Source organism: Oncorhynchus mykiss, chromosome 2 (assembly GCF_013265735.2).
Source record: "Oncorhynchus mykiss isolate Arlee chromosome 2, USDA_OmykA_1.1, whole genome shotgun sequence".
NCBI classification, from domain to species: Eukaryota; Metazoa; Chordata; class Actinopteri; order Salmoniformes; family Salmonidae; genus Oncorhynchus; species Oncorhynchus mykiss.
In genome coordinates this window covers 4,602,807-4,620,000 of record NC_048566.1, presented here as the reverse complement: position 1 = coordinate 4,620,000, position 17,194 = coordinate 4,602,807, and the positions used below count along the sequence as shown (strand labels likewise).

Below are 17,194 nucleotides of genomic sequence, written 5' to 3'. Positions count from 1 at the left end.
AGGAACGAGAGAGAGGAAAGAGAGAGCGGAACGAGAGAGAGAGGAAAAAGAGAGAGAGCAGGGTTCCCCAACTGGAGGCCCGCGGGTGGTTTTATTTTGGCCCCCTTTATTTCATTTAAAATAAATGATTGGACATAAGACTGTAAAAACACCAGCAAATCAGCTCCAAGTTATTTTAATTTAGGAAATCTGTTCACAAGTATTGGCATGCATAATAGAGAGGTATGTGATCTTATGCAAATGTAAGCAAGGCTTGAAATGATTATGTTTTAGTCAAATATTATATCTGTTTGGGATTCTTGCAGTCAATTTGCAGTCTACAAATAATTTGTAATTACGTTCTATACATAACTTTCAAGTATAAATGCCTTGGGTTATTCTACCATTTTCAAACGATTAAAACTAGACTGAGTGTTAAGAAATGGAGAGGTAGATAAAAGCATCAGCTAGCTAGAGGGATTCTTCTTGTCCTTTTCAACTTCCGTGGCGACTGAAGAAGGCACCGCCTTAGACCCTAGGACCAGTAAATGACCTCAAAGAGAGAAGGCCTCTGAGCCAGTCTTTAAAGACTGCTGGATACCATGCTGACAGTAGACCATTCATACTGTCCGTGATATTGACAGGTAAGTCACCGATCATAATGTAAACAACACTTCATATCAGAGTAGATCTTTTTTTTTTGGTCACCATTTCTATTTTAAGTTTCTTACCTGAAGACGACACAGAATTCTCTTTCAGAAGCCCATTGACGGTTGCCATGGCAGCGGCTCCATTGATCTGATTGGCTGAGTGTATCAGGCGGGCCTTGCAGCCTCCGCCCTCTGACCCCTGGACCAACAGGAAGTAGTGTCCGCTCTCACCCTTCACCTCCACATATGGAACTATGGCAAACCAAATAGGTCAAAATGAGTTGAAAATAAAGAACACACATTCAGATTATATGTAGAGAAAAAGCCATAGGAGGGAGGTTTATATAGTATAAAGAGTGCCTTGGTTCTCCTTGTTGCCTTGATTCTGGTTGTTTAAATATTTATAGTCCCAAAACAGTTAGTTTTGTGACGGTCGATCCAGGACCAACACGGAGACAATCCCTTTTCTCACACGTGGGCTGTAGCTGACGATCCACATACAGTACCTACCAGGCAGGGTCTTGGGTCTCTTAGACATGAAGTCCTTCCACTTCTGGGAGCTGAGCTGAGAGGCAGGGGGTAGAGCCATGGAGCTGACCGTACAGGATAGAGAGAACAGTGCCCCTACCTGGAGTATAAACCAAACGCACCTCAAATCATTATTTGACATATCTCGAGCTTGGAACTAGAAGGTTCTATGTGCAGAAAGATGATTCTGAGAGAATTTGCTTTAAAGTTCTGAATCCTAATAGATTTGAATGGTACTGCTGCTACTACTACTACTACTACTACTACTACTACTACTACTGCTACTACTACTACTACTACTACCGCTACTACTACTACTACTACTACTACCGCTACTACTACTACTACCGCTACTACTACTACTACTACTACTACTACTACTACTACTACTACTACTACTACTACTACTACTACCGCTACTACTACTACTACTACTACCGCTACTACTACTACTACTACTACCGCTACTACTACTACTACTACTACTACTACTACTACTACTACTACTGCTGCTACTGTTACTACTACTACTACTACTACTACTACTACTACTACTACTGCCTGATAGTCACAGTATAATGGGTCACACACTGGAGTAGTACTGACTGATTGATGTACCTTTCCAGACAGTGATCTGAACTGATCAAGGAGCCGTTTATCTCTCAGTGATTTGGAGGATAGTTCTCTGTCGTGATTGGTCAAGGGATGTAGAACACTGGGGAGATGTATCTAGCTGTTCCTTATTGGCTTTCATAAACTGGCTGGGTCGAGCCCTGAATGCTCATTGGCTGACAGCCGTGGTATATCACAGGTATGACAAAACATTTTACCTGCTTTAATCATGTTGGTAACCAGTTTATAATAGCAATAAAGCACCTCGAAGGTTTGTGGTATATTGCCAATATACGTCAGGTAGCCTAGTGGTTAGAGCGTTGGGCCAGTAACCGAAAGCTTGCTAGATCGAATCCCTGAGCTGACAAGGTAAAAAATCTGTCGTTCTGCCCCTGAACAAGGCAGCTAACCCACTGTTCCCAGGCCGTCATTTTGAATAAGAATGTGTTCTTAACTGACTTGCCTGGTTAAATAAAGGTAAAAAAAATAAATATACCACGGCTAAGGGATGTAACCAGGCACTCTGCGTTGCGTCACGCAAAGAAAAGCCTTTAGCCGTGATATATTGGCTATATACCACACCCCCTCGGGCCTTACTGATTAATTATACTGTACATGACAAGTGTGAAACACTGGGGAGATGTATCCAGCTGTTTCATATTGCCTTTTATACTGTAAGGCTTGATCTGTTATTACTTCACACAATGACAGTAGAACAAGATCCTGTTCAGTCTACATGGAGATACAGTCACATGAGACCTGGCTAATCATTATCCAAGAACAAAGTTCATTATCCCCAAACCAGTTTCAAGGGTAAACCTGTTCAGAGAGTAAATAAATGACCATGTCTGTAGCCTGACTTCCAGCGTGACTGTCTAGCAGGTCACATACAACTGTAACATTCTGGAAGGTCCCTTCCCCTAAACCAGCTATGTGGTTAAATATCTCCAGTTTATAGATCTGAGAGGAACAGTTTATCTGAGATGTGGACACCTCAGTCATCAGCTGATGTGAAGGATACAGGTGAAACTCTGTGCTGGAGCGGAGGAAGCTGGGAATATCTGACACCGTCACCAACTGAACCAGGTCTAGAACAGACCGGAAGTAATGGAACACCTGGGGAAAGAGGAGAGGAGATGAAGGGAGAGAGGAGAGGAGAGGAGAGGAGAGGAGAGGAGAGGAGAGGAGAGGAGAGGAGAGGAGAGGAGAGGAAGGGAGAGAGGAGAGGAGAGGAGGCTTTAGATTTAAATATTACCGTAAAGCTGATATTATACACACAACACAAGCTTTAGTTAGAAATATTACCGTAAAGCTGATATTATACACACAACACAAGCTTTAGATTTATATATTACCGTAAAGCTGATATTATACACACAACACAAGCTTTAGATTTAAATATTACCGTAAAGCTGATATTATACACACACAACACAAGCTTTAGTTAGAAATATTACCGTAAAGCTGATATTATACACACAACACAAGCTTTAGATTTATATATTACCGTAAAGCTGATATTATACACACACAACACAAGCTTTAGTTAGAAATATTACCGTAAAGCTGATATTATACACACAACACAAGCTTTAGATTTATACATTACCACTTGATAGAAAGCGGAAGCCGTTATGCTGATATTCAGTTGGCATGTTTCAGTACTTTCATTGACCTCTAACTTTACAGCAAGGTCAGCTTTGTTCAACAACTGTATCAGGTATTATCAGACTGTGTGTGTAGCTAGGCCAGTTTAATAAGTAGCTGGCATAGCTTTCACCCTATCAGCTCCCCCCCCCTCCCTCCCTCTCTCTGGCCCGGGATTAGCTCCACATCCCATTTCCCAAACAAGGGACAGAGACAGCTCCTTCACAGGTCACCGTATAGAGATAGAATTCCATCGATGCAAAGGCTGCTTTCTGCTTTTCTCCTCAACCTCAGCCTTGCAAACTAAGAGTAGAAACTACCTAAATACTTTCATTAATATCAACTCCAAGTAGGCCTAAAGCTAAGCTTCCTGAAAGTGCAGTAATGCTTTAGGATGAGTCACATCTAAACACAGACATGGAGTTACAGCTGGCCTGGCCTGGGAGTTACAGCTGGCCTGGGAGTTACAACTGGCCTGAGAGTTACAGCTGGCCTGGCCTGGGAGTTACAGCTGGCCTGGCCTGGGAGTTACAACTGGCCTGGCCTGGGAGTTACAGCTGGCCTGGCCTGGGAGTTACAGCTGGCCTGGCCTGGGAGTTACAGCTGGCCTGGCCTGGGAGTTACAGCTGGCCTGGCCTGGGAGTTACAGCTGGCCTGGCCTGGGAGTTACAGCTGGCCTGGCCTGGGAGTTACAGCTGGCCTGGCCTGGGAGTTACAGCTGGCCTGGCCTGGGAGTTACAGCTGGCCTGGCCTGGGAGTTACAGCTGGCCTGGCCTGTGAGTTACAGCTGGCCTGGCCTGGGAGTTACAACAGGCCTGGCCTGGGAGTTACAACAGGCCTGGCCTGGGAGTTACAACAGGCCTGGCCTGGGAGTTACAACAGGCCTGGCCTGGGAGTTACAACAGGCCTGGCCTGGGAGTTACAACAGGCCTGGCCTGGGAGTTACAACAGGCCTGGCCTGGGAGTTACAGCTGGCCTGGCCTGGGAGTTACAGCTCTGCCTTTGAGTTCACACTGAGGTTCTCTGGTGGGAATTGTCAGGAGCGAGGGGAGGCAAGGGGGGATTGGACATATGGTCCTGGGTTCTCTGAGAGGTGAAATCTTCATAGAGGGAGCAGCCAGGCCAGGCCCACTGACTACTATAGAGCCTTCTCTATTATCATGCCAGGCCCACTGACTACTATAGAGCCTTCTCTATTATCATGCCAGGCCCACTGACTACTATAGAGCCTTCTCCATTATCATGCCAGGCCCACTGACTACTATAGAGCCTTCTCCATTATCATGCCAAGCCCACTGACTACTATAGAGCCTTCTCCATTATCATACCAGGCCCACTGACTACTATAGAGCCTTCTCCATTATCATGCCAGGCCCACTGACTACTATAGAGCCTTCTCCATTATCATACCAGGCCCACTGACTACTATAGAGCCTTCTCCATTATCATACCAGGCCCACTGACTACTATAGAGCCTTCTCCATTATCATGCCAGGCCCACTGACTACTATAGAGCCTTCTCCATTATCATGCCAGGCCCACTGACTACTATAGAGCCTTCTCCATTATCATGCCAGGCCCACTGACTACTATAGAGCCTTCTCCATTATCATACCAGGCCCACTGACTACTATAGAGCCTTCTCCATTATCATGCCAGGCCCACTGACTACTATAGAGCCTTCTCCATTATCATACCAGGCCCACTGACTACTATAGAGCCTTCTCCATTATCATACCAGGCCCACTGACTACTATAGAGCCTTCTCCATTATCATGCCAGGCCCACTGACTACTATAGAGCCTTCTCCATTATCATACCAGGCCCACTGACTACTATAGAGCCTTCTCCATTATCATACCAGGCCCACTGACTACTATAGAGCCTTCTCCATTATCATGCCAAGCCCACTGACTACTATAGAGCCTTCTCTATTATCATGCCAGGCCCACTGACTACTATAGAGCCTTCTCCATTATCATGCCAGGCCCACTGACTACTATAGAGCCTTCTCCATTATCATACCAGGCCCACTGACTACTATAGAGCCTTCTCCATTATCATGCCAGGCCCACTGACTACTATAGAGCCTTCTCCATTATCATACCAGGCCCACTGACTACTATAGAGCCTTCTCCATTATCATACCAGGCCCACTGACTACTATAGAGCCTTCTCCATTATCATGCCAAGCCCACTGACTACTATAGAGCCTTCTCCATTATCATACCAGGCCCACTGACTACTATAGAGCCTTCTCCATTATCATGCCAGGCCCACTGACTACTATAGAGCCTTCTCCATTATCATACCAGGCCCACTGACTACTATAGAGCCTTCTCCATTATCATACCAGGCCCACTGACTACTATAGAGCCTTCTCCATTATCATGCCAGGCCCACTGACTACTATAGAGCCTTCTCCATTATCATGCCAGGCCCACTGACTACTATAGAGCCTTCTCCATTATCATGCCAGGCCCACTGACTACTATAGAGCCTTCTCCATTATCATACCAGGCCCACTGACTACTATAGAGCCTTCTCCATTATCATGCCAGGCCCACTGACTACTATAGAGCCTTCTCCATTATCATACCAGGCCCACTGACTACTATAGAGCCTTCTCCATTATCATACCAGGCCCACTGACTACTATAGAGCCTTCTCCATTATCATGCCAGGCCCACTGACTACTATAGAGCCTTCTCCATTATCATACCAGGCCCACTGACTACTATAGAGCCTTCTCCATTATCATACCAGGCCAACTGACTACTATTAGAGCCTTCTCCATTATCATACCAGGCCCACTGACTACTATAGAGCCTTCTCCATTATCATGCCAGGCCCACTGACTACTACAGAGCCTTCTCCATTATCATGCCAGGCCCACTGACTACTACAGAGCCTTCTCCATTATCATGCCAGGCCCACTGACTACTATAGAGCCTTCTCACAGTACACCACACACACCATATCCCCTATCTAGTACACCACACACACCATATCCCCTATATTGTGCACTACACACACCATATCCCCTATATTGTGCACTACACACACCATATCCCCTATCTAGTACACCACACACACCCTATCCCCTATATAGTGCACTACACACACCCTATCCCCTATATAGTGCACTACACACACCCTATCCCCTATATAGTACACTACACAAACCCTATCCCCTATATAGTACACAACACACACCCTATCCCCTATATAGTACACAACACACACCCTATCCCCTATATAGTACACAACACACACCCTATCCCCTATATAGTGCACTACACACACCCTATCCCCTATATAGTACACTACACAAACCCTATCCCCTATATAGTACACTACACACTCTATCCCCTATATAGTACACTACACACACCCTATCCCCTATATTGTACACTACACACACCTTATCCCCTATCTAGTACACTACACACACCCTATATAGTGCAGTACCTTGAACATCCTCCACCACAACACCCACCTCTCTCCTTCAGTTCCACAGAGACAACAGATGGTTAGTCATGGTCTCAACAACACCATAAACACAGAACATGAGCACAATTACTTTTACTACAATCACACTCTCCCAGAACCACAATAATCATCATCATAGATACTATACTGCCTGGCACGGAACGAAAAGGAATTTAACTAGCTAATCAATATGGGTGTTGTAAATCAGCTGTGTGTACCACGAGTAAACAGTCCAGGAGTTTAATAACTGAGCGTGTGTGTGTGTGTGTGTGTGTATGTGTCTGTGTGTGTGTGTGTCCATCGCTACATAGAACAGCCATGATTCATCTGTAGTGGAAAACTCATTAGAGCAACACTCTGGTTTTTATGACAGCAGAGCCTGGAGCGGAGAGACAGCAACATGGACACTAACTGAGCTCACTCCCTCCCTCGCTCTCTCTCCCCCTTTCTGTCTCTCTCTCTGTTTCTCCCTCTCTCTCTCTGTTTCTCCCTCCCTCTCTCTGTTTCTCCCTCTCTCTCTCTGTTTCTCTCTCTCTCTCTCTCTCTCTCTGTTTCTCTCTCTCTCTCTCTCTCTCTCTGACAGAAACACCAACCGTGTTAGATGGCTGAAGCTAAATAAGTTATTTGTATTTTATTAAGCAGTGTTTTATTGAAAAAGTGTGATTCGTGGATGTTTGAACACCTTAAGGGTGAGTCTGCTTTTAACCCCTAAAACAACTGATTTTATTAAAAGCTGTGTAAAAACATGTGTTCTTATTTGGCAGTGTCTCCGTGAGTAAAGATGCTTACTCTGGTGGCAGGACAGTGAGTCAGTAGCTAGTAGAACTGGAAGGTTGGAGGTAGGGTAGGACAGTGAGTCAGTATCAGACAGAACTGGAAGGTTGGAGGTAGGGTAGGATAGGACAGTGAGTCAGTAGCAGACAGAACTGGAAGGTTGGAGGTAGGGTAGGATAGGACAGTGAGTCAGTAGCAGACAGAACTGGAAGGTTGGAGGTAGGGTAGGACAGTGAGTCAGTAGCTAGTAGAACTGGAAGGTTGGAGGTAGGGTAGGGTAGGACAGTGAGTCAGTAGCAGACAGAACTGGAAGGTTGGAGGTAGGGTAGGATAGGACAGTGAGTCAGTAGCAGACAGAACTGGAAGGTTGGAGGTAGGGTAGGACAGTGAGTCAGTAGCTAGTAGAACTGGAAGGTTGGAGGTAGGGTAGGGTAGGACAGTGAGTCAGTAGCAGACAGAACTGGAAGGTTGGAGGTAGGGTAGGGTAGGACAGTGAGTCAGTATCAGACAGAACTGGAAGGTTGGAGGTAGGGTAGGGTAGGACAGTGAGTCAGTAGCAGACAGAACTGGAAGGTTGGAGGTAGGGTAGGGTAGGACAGTGAGTCAGTATCAGACAGAACTGGAAGGTTGGAGGTAGGGTAGGACAGTGAGTCGGTAGTAGACAGAACTGGAAGGTTGGAGGTAGGGTAGGACAGTGAGTCAGTAGCAGACAGAACTGGAAGGTTGGAGGTAGGGTAGGACAGTGAGTCAGTAGCAGACAGAACTTGAAGGTTGGAGGTAGGGTAGGACAGTGAGTCGGTAGTAGACAGAACTGGAAGGTTGGAGGTAGGGTAGGACAGTGAGTCAGTAGCTAGTAGAACTGGAAGGCTGGAGGTAGGGTAGGACAGTGAGTCAGTAGCTAGTAGAACTGGAAGGTTGGAGGTAGGGTAGGACAGTGAGTCAGTAGCTGACAGTGGCCAGACTACAGTGGCACACTAGTTGTCTGGTTAGTCAGGGGAGGATAGGATAGGACTACTCACCTCCGACTGTAGATTGTGGTCAGAGTTGGTCTGGGAGGGAAGGATATGTTAGGATAGGATAAGGTGGGGTTGGATAGGGTGGGGTAGGATAGAATAAGGTGGGGTAGGTTAGGGTGGGGTAGGATGAGGTGGGGTAGGATCGGGTGGGGTAGGATAGGATAAGGTGAGGTAGTATAGGATAGGGTGGGGTAGGATAAGGTGGGGTAGGATAAGGTGGGGTAGGATAAGGTGGGGTAGGATAGGATAAGGTGGGGTAGGATAGGATAAGGTGGGATAGGATAGGGTGGGGTCGGATAGGATAAGGTGGGATAGGATAGGATAAGGTGGGGTCGGATAGGATAGGATAAGGTGGAGTAGGATCGGGTGGGGTAGGATAGGATACGGTGGGGTGGGGTAGGATCGGGTGGGGTAGGATAGGATACGGTGGGGTAGGATAGGATAGGGTGGGGTAGGATAAGGTGGGGTAGTATAGGTTAGGGTGGGGTAGGATAAGGTGGGGTAGTATAGGATAAGGTGGGGTAGTATAGGATAGGATGGGGTAGGATAAGGTGAGGTAGGATAGGGTGGGGTAGGGTAGGATAAGGTGGGGTAGGATCGGATAGGGTGGGGTAGGTTCGGGTGGGGTAGGATAGGATAAGGTAGGACTACTCACCTCTGAGTGTAGCTTGTGGTCAGAGTTGTTATGGGATCCTGGATCAGAAGGCAGCAGGCTGTACCATGTCTCTCTATCCTGGGCTCGGAGGGAGAAGCCTTCAAACCTCACCTCAGAGGCAAACTGTTAGACAGGCACAGGAGAGAAATCAATAGGACAGCATCGTTAGCGAACTCAAACTGGGTTTCCATTTTAGAAAAGAGATTTCCCAAGACAGCCTGTTCTCACTATAATCAATACCGAATACATTTTAAGAGAGTTGAAGCTAATTTACTGCATTTCTATACCATTTAAAAACAACAAAAAAGATGATATTTTGGAGAGCAGCAAAAATGACCCCTGCCTTTATCACATTGGTTGAGAGATTAGGGCTTTTTGAGGTCGGTTCAGTTTCAATACAAAAACAAACAAAAAATCACAATTTTTGATTATTTTGTTAAACATGCACTACGCAATCTGTGGGTTGAATGCTGGAACACAGAATAAAACAATTCCTAACATTCCCATGACTGCCCATTAATGATTCACATGACTTTAATGTTATATTTCAGTCGTCTATATTACATTGGCTTTTTTTGATGCCTATAATTTCATTCCGTCACCATCTCATCTCTATAGAGCCTTTGCTGCCTGACAAAATCCACATTTTATTAGTTCTTTCAAGGAAATAAGGCTTGTATGACTGCTGAATACCAACTATCAATCACTTAGACCATGTATTTTCAGATAGAGATTCCTTTGAAACGACTGCCCTCTATCCCTCTCAAATCGCACGTTCTTCTGTATCTTCTCTTCCACTCCACGTCTTGCGCCACACAGACCGGACAAGTAGGCGAGCAATGGATTATGGTCAATGTAGTAAATTACCATGTTTTCTGTGCTAAATCATGTAGAATATTGGCCTGTTGGAAACTACAACTCCCTACTACATCGCACAGTTGGGCTTGATCAAATGTATCTCCAGAGAAACTGCGCATTGATCTCACCAAAAATAAAAAATAAATTTAAAATGGAATTAAAATAATTGAACAGATATTTTTATTAAGTAGTTCTGTCCTTGAGATGTTGTCTAATAATGTTCTGAATTATGTAATGTTTCATGTTCTGTGTTGGATCCCAGGAAGAGGAGATGCTGCTTTCTCAACAGCTAAATGAGGATCCTAATAAAATACAGAATATCAAAAATATTGGTCCAATCAGTTGTTTAAAAACCGAAAAACAAGATCAATTTCATTACAAAACACATCACCTATTAGCTATACAATTAGCCACTACACATTACCTGACATTAACTCAGCACCAGGATTAAAAACGATCATTTAATACAGACAGAGGGATCTGTTAGCAGAAAAACTATTTTATTAACAAAAAGGTAAACCAATACATTTGCTTTACAGAACGTTTTTTGTTGTTGCAGTTTTACAGTTATTGATTAACAAAATCAAAGGTCAGGGCCAATGGGCACGTTGCCTAGTGGATAATTCAGCAAAGATTACTACAAGTTTAGATAACTGGCTAGACTAACTTACCATTAACAAAATGATATACCTTTCTAACTGATCTGGGTTCATTGAGTGACTGTCAGTGAGTGACATAAAATTGTGTAAATGAAGAAATTGTGCACCTTGTGTATTCTACTAATCTAACTCTCAACAATATATCGAGACTCCAACTGAGTTCCTAAAACAAAATATAATTATATATACATACAGTGGGCTCCAAAATGACTGGCACCCTGACTGGCAATGCACAAACAATACTTCAAAAAAATATAAACAATATAATTATGGAGAAACTCAAAATACCAACATGTGAGAAATACTGTACTGTATTAATGTTCCAATTGAACCCAACAAAATCATACAATTATTTAATACAAAATACATTTCACCAAAATCAAGGTTTCATAATTATTGGCACTCCTCACTTAGTACGTAGTGCCACCACCTCTGGCAAGGACAGCAGCATGGTCTTTTCCTGTGATGTTTGACAAGGTTATTTTGGACCATTCCTCTATGCAGATCCTTTCAAGATCCTTCACATTCTTGGGTTTGTGCTTATCAACTGCCCCTCTTCCACTCAGCCCACAGGTTTTCCATTGGATTTAGGTCCAGCAACTGAGATGGCCATGGCAGAACATTGATTTTGTTGTTTGTTTGGTCTCATCTGACCAGAGCACCTTCTTCCAATCATAATTTCAATTACGTTTGGCAAACTCTAAGCGCTTGTGTCTGTGTCTTGGGGTCAGAAAGGGCTTTCTTCTGGCAACCCTTCTAAAGAGCCTGTGGTTGTGGAGGTGGAGTCTGATGGTGCTTTCTTCTGGCAACCCTTCTAAAGAGCCTGTGGTTGTGGAGGTGGAGTCTGATGGTGCTTTCTTCTGGCAATCCTTCTAAAGAGCCTGTGGTTGTGGAGGTGGCATCTGATGGTGCTTTCTTCTGACAACCCTTCCAAAGAGCCTGTGGTTGTGGAGGTGGAGTCTGATGGTGCTTTCTTCTGGCAATCCTTCTAAAGAGCCTGTGGTTGTGGAGGTGGAGTCTGATGGTGCTTTCTTCTGGCAATCCTTCTAAAGAGCCTGTGGTTGTGGAGGTGGCATCTGATGGTGCTTTCTTCTGACAACCCTTCCAAAGAGCCTGTGGTTGTGGAGGTGGAGTCTGATGGTGCTTTCTTCTGGCAATCCTTCTAAAGAGCCTGTGGTTGTGGAGGTGGAGTCTGATGGTGCTTTCTTCTGGCAATCCTTCTAAAGAGCCTGTGGTTGTGGAGGTGGAGTCTGATGGTGCTTTCTTCTGGCAACCCTTCTAAAGAGCCTGTGGTTGTGGAGGTGGAGTCTGATGGTGCTTTCTTCTGGCAATCCTTCCAAAGAGCCTGTGGATGTGGAGGTGGCATCTGATGGTGCTTTTTTTAAACCTGGTGACCCCAAGACGCCACCAAGGCCTGCAATTCTTTCACAGCGATTCTTGATGATTTTGTTGCTTCTCTCACCATCCTCCTCCCCATCCTGGGGGGCAAAATGCATTTGCATCCTATACCTGTGAGGTTTAACTGTTCCATATCTTTGGAATTTTTTTAAATAATTGCCCCAGCAGTGCTCAGTGGTATATTCAATCGGTTGTGGATCTTCTTGTAGCCATTAGCAGATTTATGAAGATCTACGACCATCTGTCCATTTTGAACTGCCAGTTCTTTTCTTCATGGTGTTGCATTGCATGCCTGTTATCTCATTTTTATACCCTAGTGAAACAGGAAGTGATGTAATGGCTCAATATAGCCCGTTAACACTTAGATAAACCTTAATAAGTGGAATTTAATTCCTGGTTTAATTTTGGTAGATGTTAATTACAATAATATTTAAGGGTGCCATTAATTGTGAAACCTTGATTTGCAGGACATTGATTTTTAATTAAATCAATAAATTATTTTGTTGGGTTCCATTGAAACATTAATAAAGTACAGTATTTTTCACATGTTGGTATTTTGAGTTTCTCTCCATAATTAGATTGTTTATATTTTTTGAAGTATTGTTTGTGCATTGCCAGTCAGGGTGCCAGTCATTTTGGAGCCCACTGTATATATATATATATATATATTTTATTTTTATTTTTAATTAGGAAAAAATGACCAAGGTACAGACCTCAGTGTCCTCAGACGTAGCTACGGACCTGTCAACGTCCTATGGAGAACCATAATTACATTGTAACAGTGACAGCTGAGCTGATGTGTTCTGGAGAATGAAGGGGGAAAAGGCAACTCTAGAGAGGAAGTTGTATTGTAAAGGTACAGATGTAAAATATGTGATCTTTACTTGGGGAAAAATACACTGTAATGAAAAGAGCATTAAAAAGGCTAAATTCACAACACGTCTATCAACTCTCATTGATTACAAGCAGTACCAAGACGACGGATCTACAATCAATAACGGCTGAGTCATAAGAGACTGGGGTTTGGGTTCAGGGCCAGGCACAGCAGGTTCTCATGCCCCCCCCCTGTGTGCCAGTCAGTGGGCTGGGTGAAGAAGTGAGTAACCCTGGCAGTGGTCCAGTGTGCCAGCCAGGGGGCTCTGGATTTGCAGTGACTCTTAACCCCTGTCTCCAGGCCCAGAAAGGCCTCCAGACAGAAGATCCATTTACTACAGCCCTAGGCTTGGCACACACCGAGCACCCTGACCCCTATACATTCTCCTAGGGCAGCATAATCTACAGTGCATTCAGAAAGTATTCAGTCCACTTCCTTTTTTCCACATTTTGTTACATTACAGCCTATGGCCCCCTCAGGAGACTGAAAAGATTAGGCATGGGTCCTCAGATCCTCAAAAGGTTCTACAGCTGCACCATCGAGAGCATCCTGACTGCTTGCATCACTGCTTGGTATGGCAACTGCTCGACAGCATCATGCTGTGGGGATGTTTTTCAGCGGCAGGGACTGGGAGACTAGTTAGGATCGAGGGAAAGATGAACGGAGCAAAGAACACAGAGATCCTTGATGAAAATCTGCTCCAGATCGCTCAGCACCTCAGACTGGGACGAATGTTCACCTTCCAACAGGACAACGACTCTATGTAAACAGCCAAGACAATGCAGGAGTGGCTTCTGGAAAAATCTCTGAATGTCCTTGAGTGACCCAGCCAGAGCCCGGACTTGAACCCGATCAAACATCACTAGAGAGACCTGAAAATAGCTGTGCAGCGACACTCCCCATCCAACCTGACAGAGCTTGAGAGGATCTGCAGAGAAAAATGGGAGAAACTCCCCAAATGCAGGTGTGCCAAGCTTGTAGTGTCATACACAAGAAGACGCAAGGCTGTAATCGCTGCCAAAGGTGCTTTAACAAAGTACTGAATAAAGGATCTGAATATTTATCTAAATGTGATATTTCTATTATTTTATTGTTAATACATTTGCAAAAAAAAATCGAAACCTGTTTTTGCTTTGTCATTATGGGGTTGTATGTGTAGATTGGGGGAGTGGGGGTGGGACAATTTAATCAATTTTAGAATAAGGCTGTAACGTAACAAAATGTGGAAAAAGTCAATACCTTCGGAATGCTCTGTACATCACATTGTAACAGTTCAAATACACCCACTTTCCTTTCACATTGCTGATGTACTAACAAACACCCCCTAGTGGTCAAGTATATAGATAAAACAGTCAAAACACTTGTAAAAACCATTGACTGACTGACTAAATAATCTTACCTTTTTCTCTCTGATGAGAACACCTCCTCTCCATAACTCCCTCTCATCAATACAGGTCATGATGCTACTGGGATGTACTACTCTGGCTGACAGGTTAGAGGCTGGCTTCTGCCACCTGGAGGAACGAGCAAAAGAAGGACAGACATCAGTTTATCTGTGTATTTAGCCATTCAACAAGTCTATGCTGCCCTCTAGTGGTAAAATGGAGATCACACAGGTACAACTGTTGGGAGGATTCCAGTGTCAAGTGGACTCGTCATTTAGTATAATAGTTCTTTGTCCTTACCCAGCTTGGTGTTCAGTCACTATGGTCATCTTGGCTGTGTGCCATGTCTGCATGTGTTTCAACGAGCCAATCACAGGGAGGAAGTCCTTCAGCTTAGGAGCTTCTTCAGCAAAACCCAGAAATATCACATCTAACAGTGCTTTTCCTGGAGGAGAAACAGAGTCAGCCATAAAATACCTAGTAAACTGACACAAATATTACATCTAGGAGAAACAGTCAGCCTTAAAACACCTAATAAACTGACACAAATATTACATCTAGGAGAAACAGAGTCAGCCATAAAACACCTAGTAATCTGACACAAATATTACATCTAGGAGAAACAGAGTCAGCCATAAAACACCTAGTAAACTGACACAAATATCAGATCTAGCAGAGTTTTTCCTGGGAGAGAAAGAGAGGGGAACAGAGTCAGCTATAAAACACAACACAAGCCACGGCATGTAGGAAATATAGAGAACTCCTGGATAAGATATGGAGAGGAATCTTTCTCAGTCTGGCCAAATGAACCAAGGTGAACGGAGTGAGTTACCTGGAGGGGGAAGCTTGTCTGATAACAGGTGTAATCCCTCTGCTGCCTCTTCATACAACCTGCAGTCATCACAAATCAGAACTTTATTCATACAACTATTCATTTATTCACCCCTGACAGGGCCCTACCTTTCAATACAGCCCAGAAATGTGATATTCAGAAGTTCTAGAACATCTCAGAGGAAATAAGGTCAACTGTGTATGTTTGCTTCCACACTGCAGAAGTAGTATTATGGAAGAGCACAGAGCTGGGATGTGCAACAGAATTAAAACAGGGCTCTATGCTGACATGTTTCACAAGGAGCACTAAAATAAAATATTTGAGAGTGTTTTAATGATAAGAAATTACTAGACGTTTTTGGGGTGTTCTATGCTAAATCAAGCACAATGTACCCTCAAATATTTGAGTCACTTAGGCGAGACAAAAATGTTCAGCTGGCCCTTTAAGGGCGGGAGGTTGCCGTGGTAACGGTGAAACTCGCATGTCTGACTGAGTCCGAATCTCCAGGTCACTTCGCACTTGTACATTTTACTCACACACGTGCTCATACTTGACTTTTGCCGTTCGGCCACACACCTATTTTTAGTTGTCAGTGTAAGTCTAATGGTGGCACTGTAGAGCCCTGTGAACATCACTCATACTGTGTCTGCTGTGGGTCAGGCTGGTCAGTCTTCTCCTCCTGCTCATCCAGAGCACTGAGACAGGCCTCTATAGTGCTGGGGCTCTCCTCCTGCTCATCGTTCTTCTGACAACTACCCAGCTCCTCCCACTCTGTACTGCAGAACTACAACCAGAAACAGGAAGGATGACAGTCAGCCAATGTGGTCAATAGGTTTGAGGACCCCCCCCCCCCCCAAAGAAACAGAAGACTGTGATGAATGTGTCATGTATAACTGATGAAATGGTTGGATGTTGTGGCAGACATCTATCTCCACATCTCCACAAACACAAAGCAGGACAGAGTTGGGTCAGAACGACATCCCTGACTAATACCAGACATTCCTTGACATGACACTTACCTGAGATGTCCCATGGCATGTCTGGACAGCAAAATACCACCTCTGTGAGGCTGGACCACCACTCAGAGAGCAGGCTTAGGAGGCAGAATGAGAGATGACAGAATCACATTTAGCAAATGTTACTTAACCCCTTACAATGTTTAAAAGCAGGTATACATATTGCAATCGTTTCTGCAAGCAAGACACCTGACACACACAAACAATGCATTGGCTTACCTGGAAACAGAGAAACCCTCCGTTTTGAATTACAACTGGCGATGCTCCCCAGTTGATCATAGATCTGTTTGGCAGCCTCCAATGCTGTAAAATAAACGATTACAATCATTCAAGAAGTTATGACTTACATTTACAAGAACACCACCATTGCTCATTGTATGTTTATCATCCTTTCTACTATAGATGGCTCTGCTGCTTCCTACTACAGTAGGGAACAACACGAAATCCGAGTCCACTACAAAGCTATGGTTAACGTACCCTTCGCGCATTTATCCTCTTCTTGGTTAAAAGAAACAACTAGCACGTACCGATCCATTCCTCTGAATACTCTACCATCAGTGTTCAGTATAAATGTAAATAAAAAGTTGTGTAGACTTTTTTTCGTATTATCAAATTCATTTCCGCGCGCTCTCTCTCTCTCTCTCTCTCTCTCTCTCTCTCTCTCTCTCTCTCTCTCTCTCTCTCTCTGGTAAAACGGAAGTTGTCATCTAGAGTTCTGGTGACGTCAAGGCGCGACTTCAAAATACAACCGGCGGGAAAATACATGTTTAATGACCATGAGCGATATTATCAAAAACAAATATTGTTTGGCATATTCTT

At 44.2% G+C, this 17,194-nt stretch overlaps 1 protein-coding gene across 6 annotated transcripts in view; it reads right to left on the bottom strand.

The window, feature by feature from the left end:
• LOC110520696 (MDM2 binding protein) overlaps positions 1 to 17,043 on the bottom strand; it is a 51,776-nt gene extending 34,733 nt beyond the window's left edge. Inside the window, exons 1-13 of one of the 6 annotated variants that reach the window (XM_036935553.1) lie at positions 16,853 to 17,043; positions 16,595 to 16,678; positions 16,379 to 16,452; positions 16,001 to 16,143; positions 15,360 to 15,418; positions 14,828 to 14,972; positions 14,542 to 14,656; positions 9,354 to 9,476; positions 8,702 to 8,731; positions 2,791 to 2,885; positions 1,776 to 1,842; positions 1,140 to 1,257; positions 711 to 881 (exon numbers count right to left, since the gene is read on the bottom strand). In XM_036935553.1, coding sequence (XP_036791448.1) covers positions 711 to 881; positions 1,140 to 1,257; positions 1,776 to 1,842; positions 2,791 to 2,885; positions 8,702 to 8,731; positions 9,354 to 9,476; positions 14,542 to 14,656; positions 14,828 to 14,972; positions 15,360 to 15,418; positions 16,001 to 16,143; positions 16,379 to 16,452; positions 16,595 to 16,678; positions 16,853 to 16,910 — 1,282 coding nt within the window. In that variant the 5' untranslated portion in view covers positions 16,911 to 17,043. Of the gene's footprint in view, positions 1 to 710; positions 882 to 1,139; positions 1,258 to 1,775; positions 1,843 to 2,762; positions 2,886 to 8,701; positions 8,732 to 9,353; positions 9,477 to 14,541; positions 14,657 to 14,827; positions 14,973 to 15,359; positions 15,419 to 15,935; positions 16,144 to 16,378; positions 16,453 to 16,594; positions 16,679 to 16,852 lie in introns of those variants that run through there. The other 5 variants (XM_036935527.1, XM_036935531.1, XM_036935529.1 and 2 more) reach the window with 5 other exon arrangements.
• Positions 17,044 to 17,194: the final 151 nt, after the last annotated feature.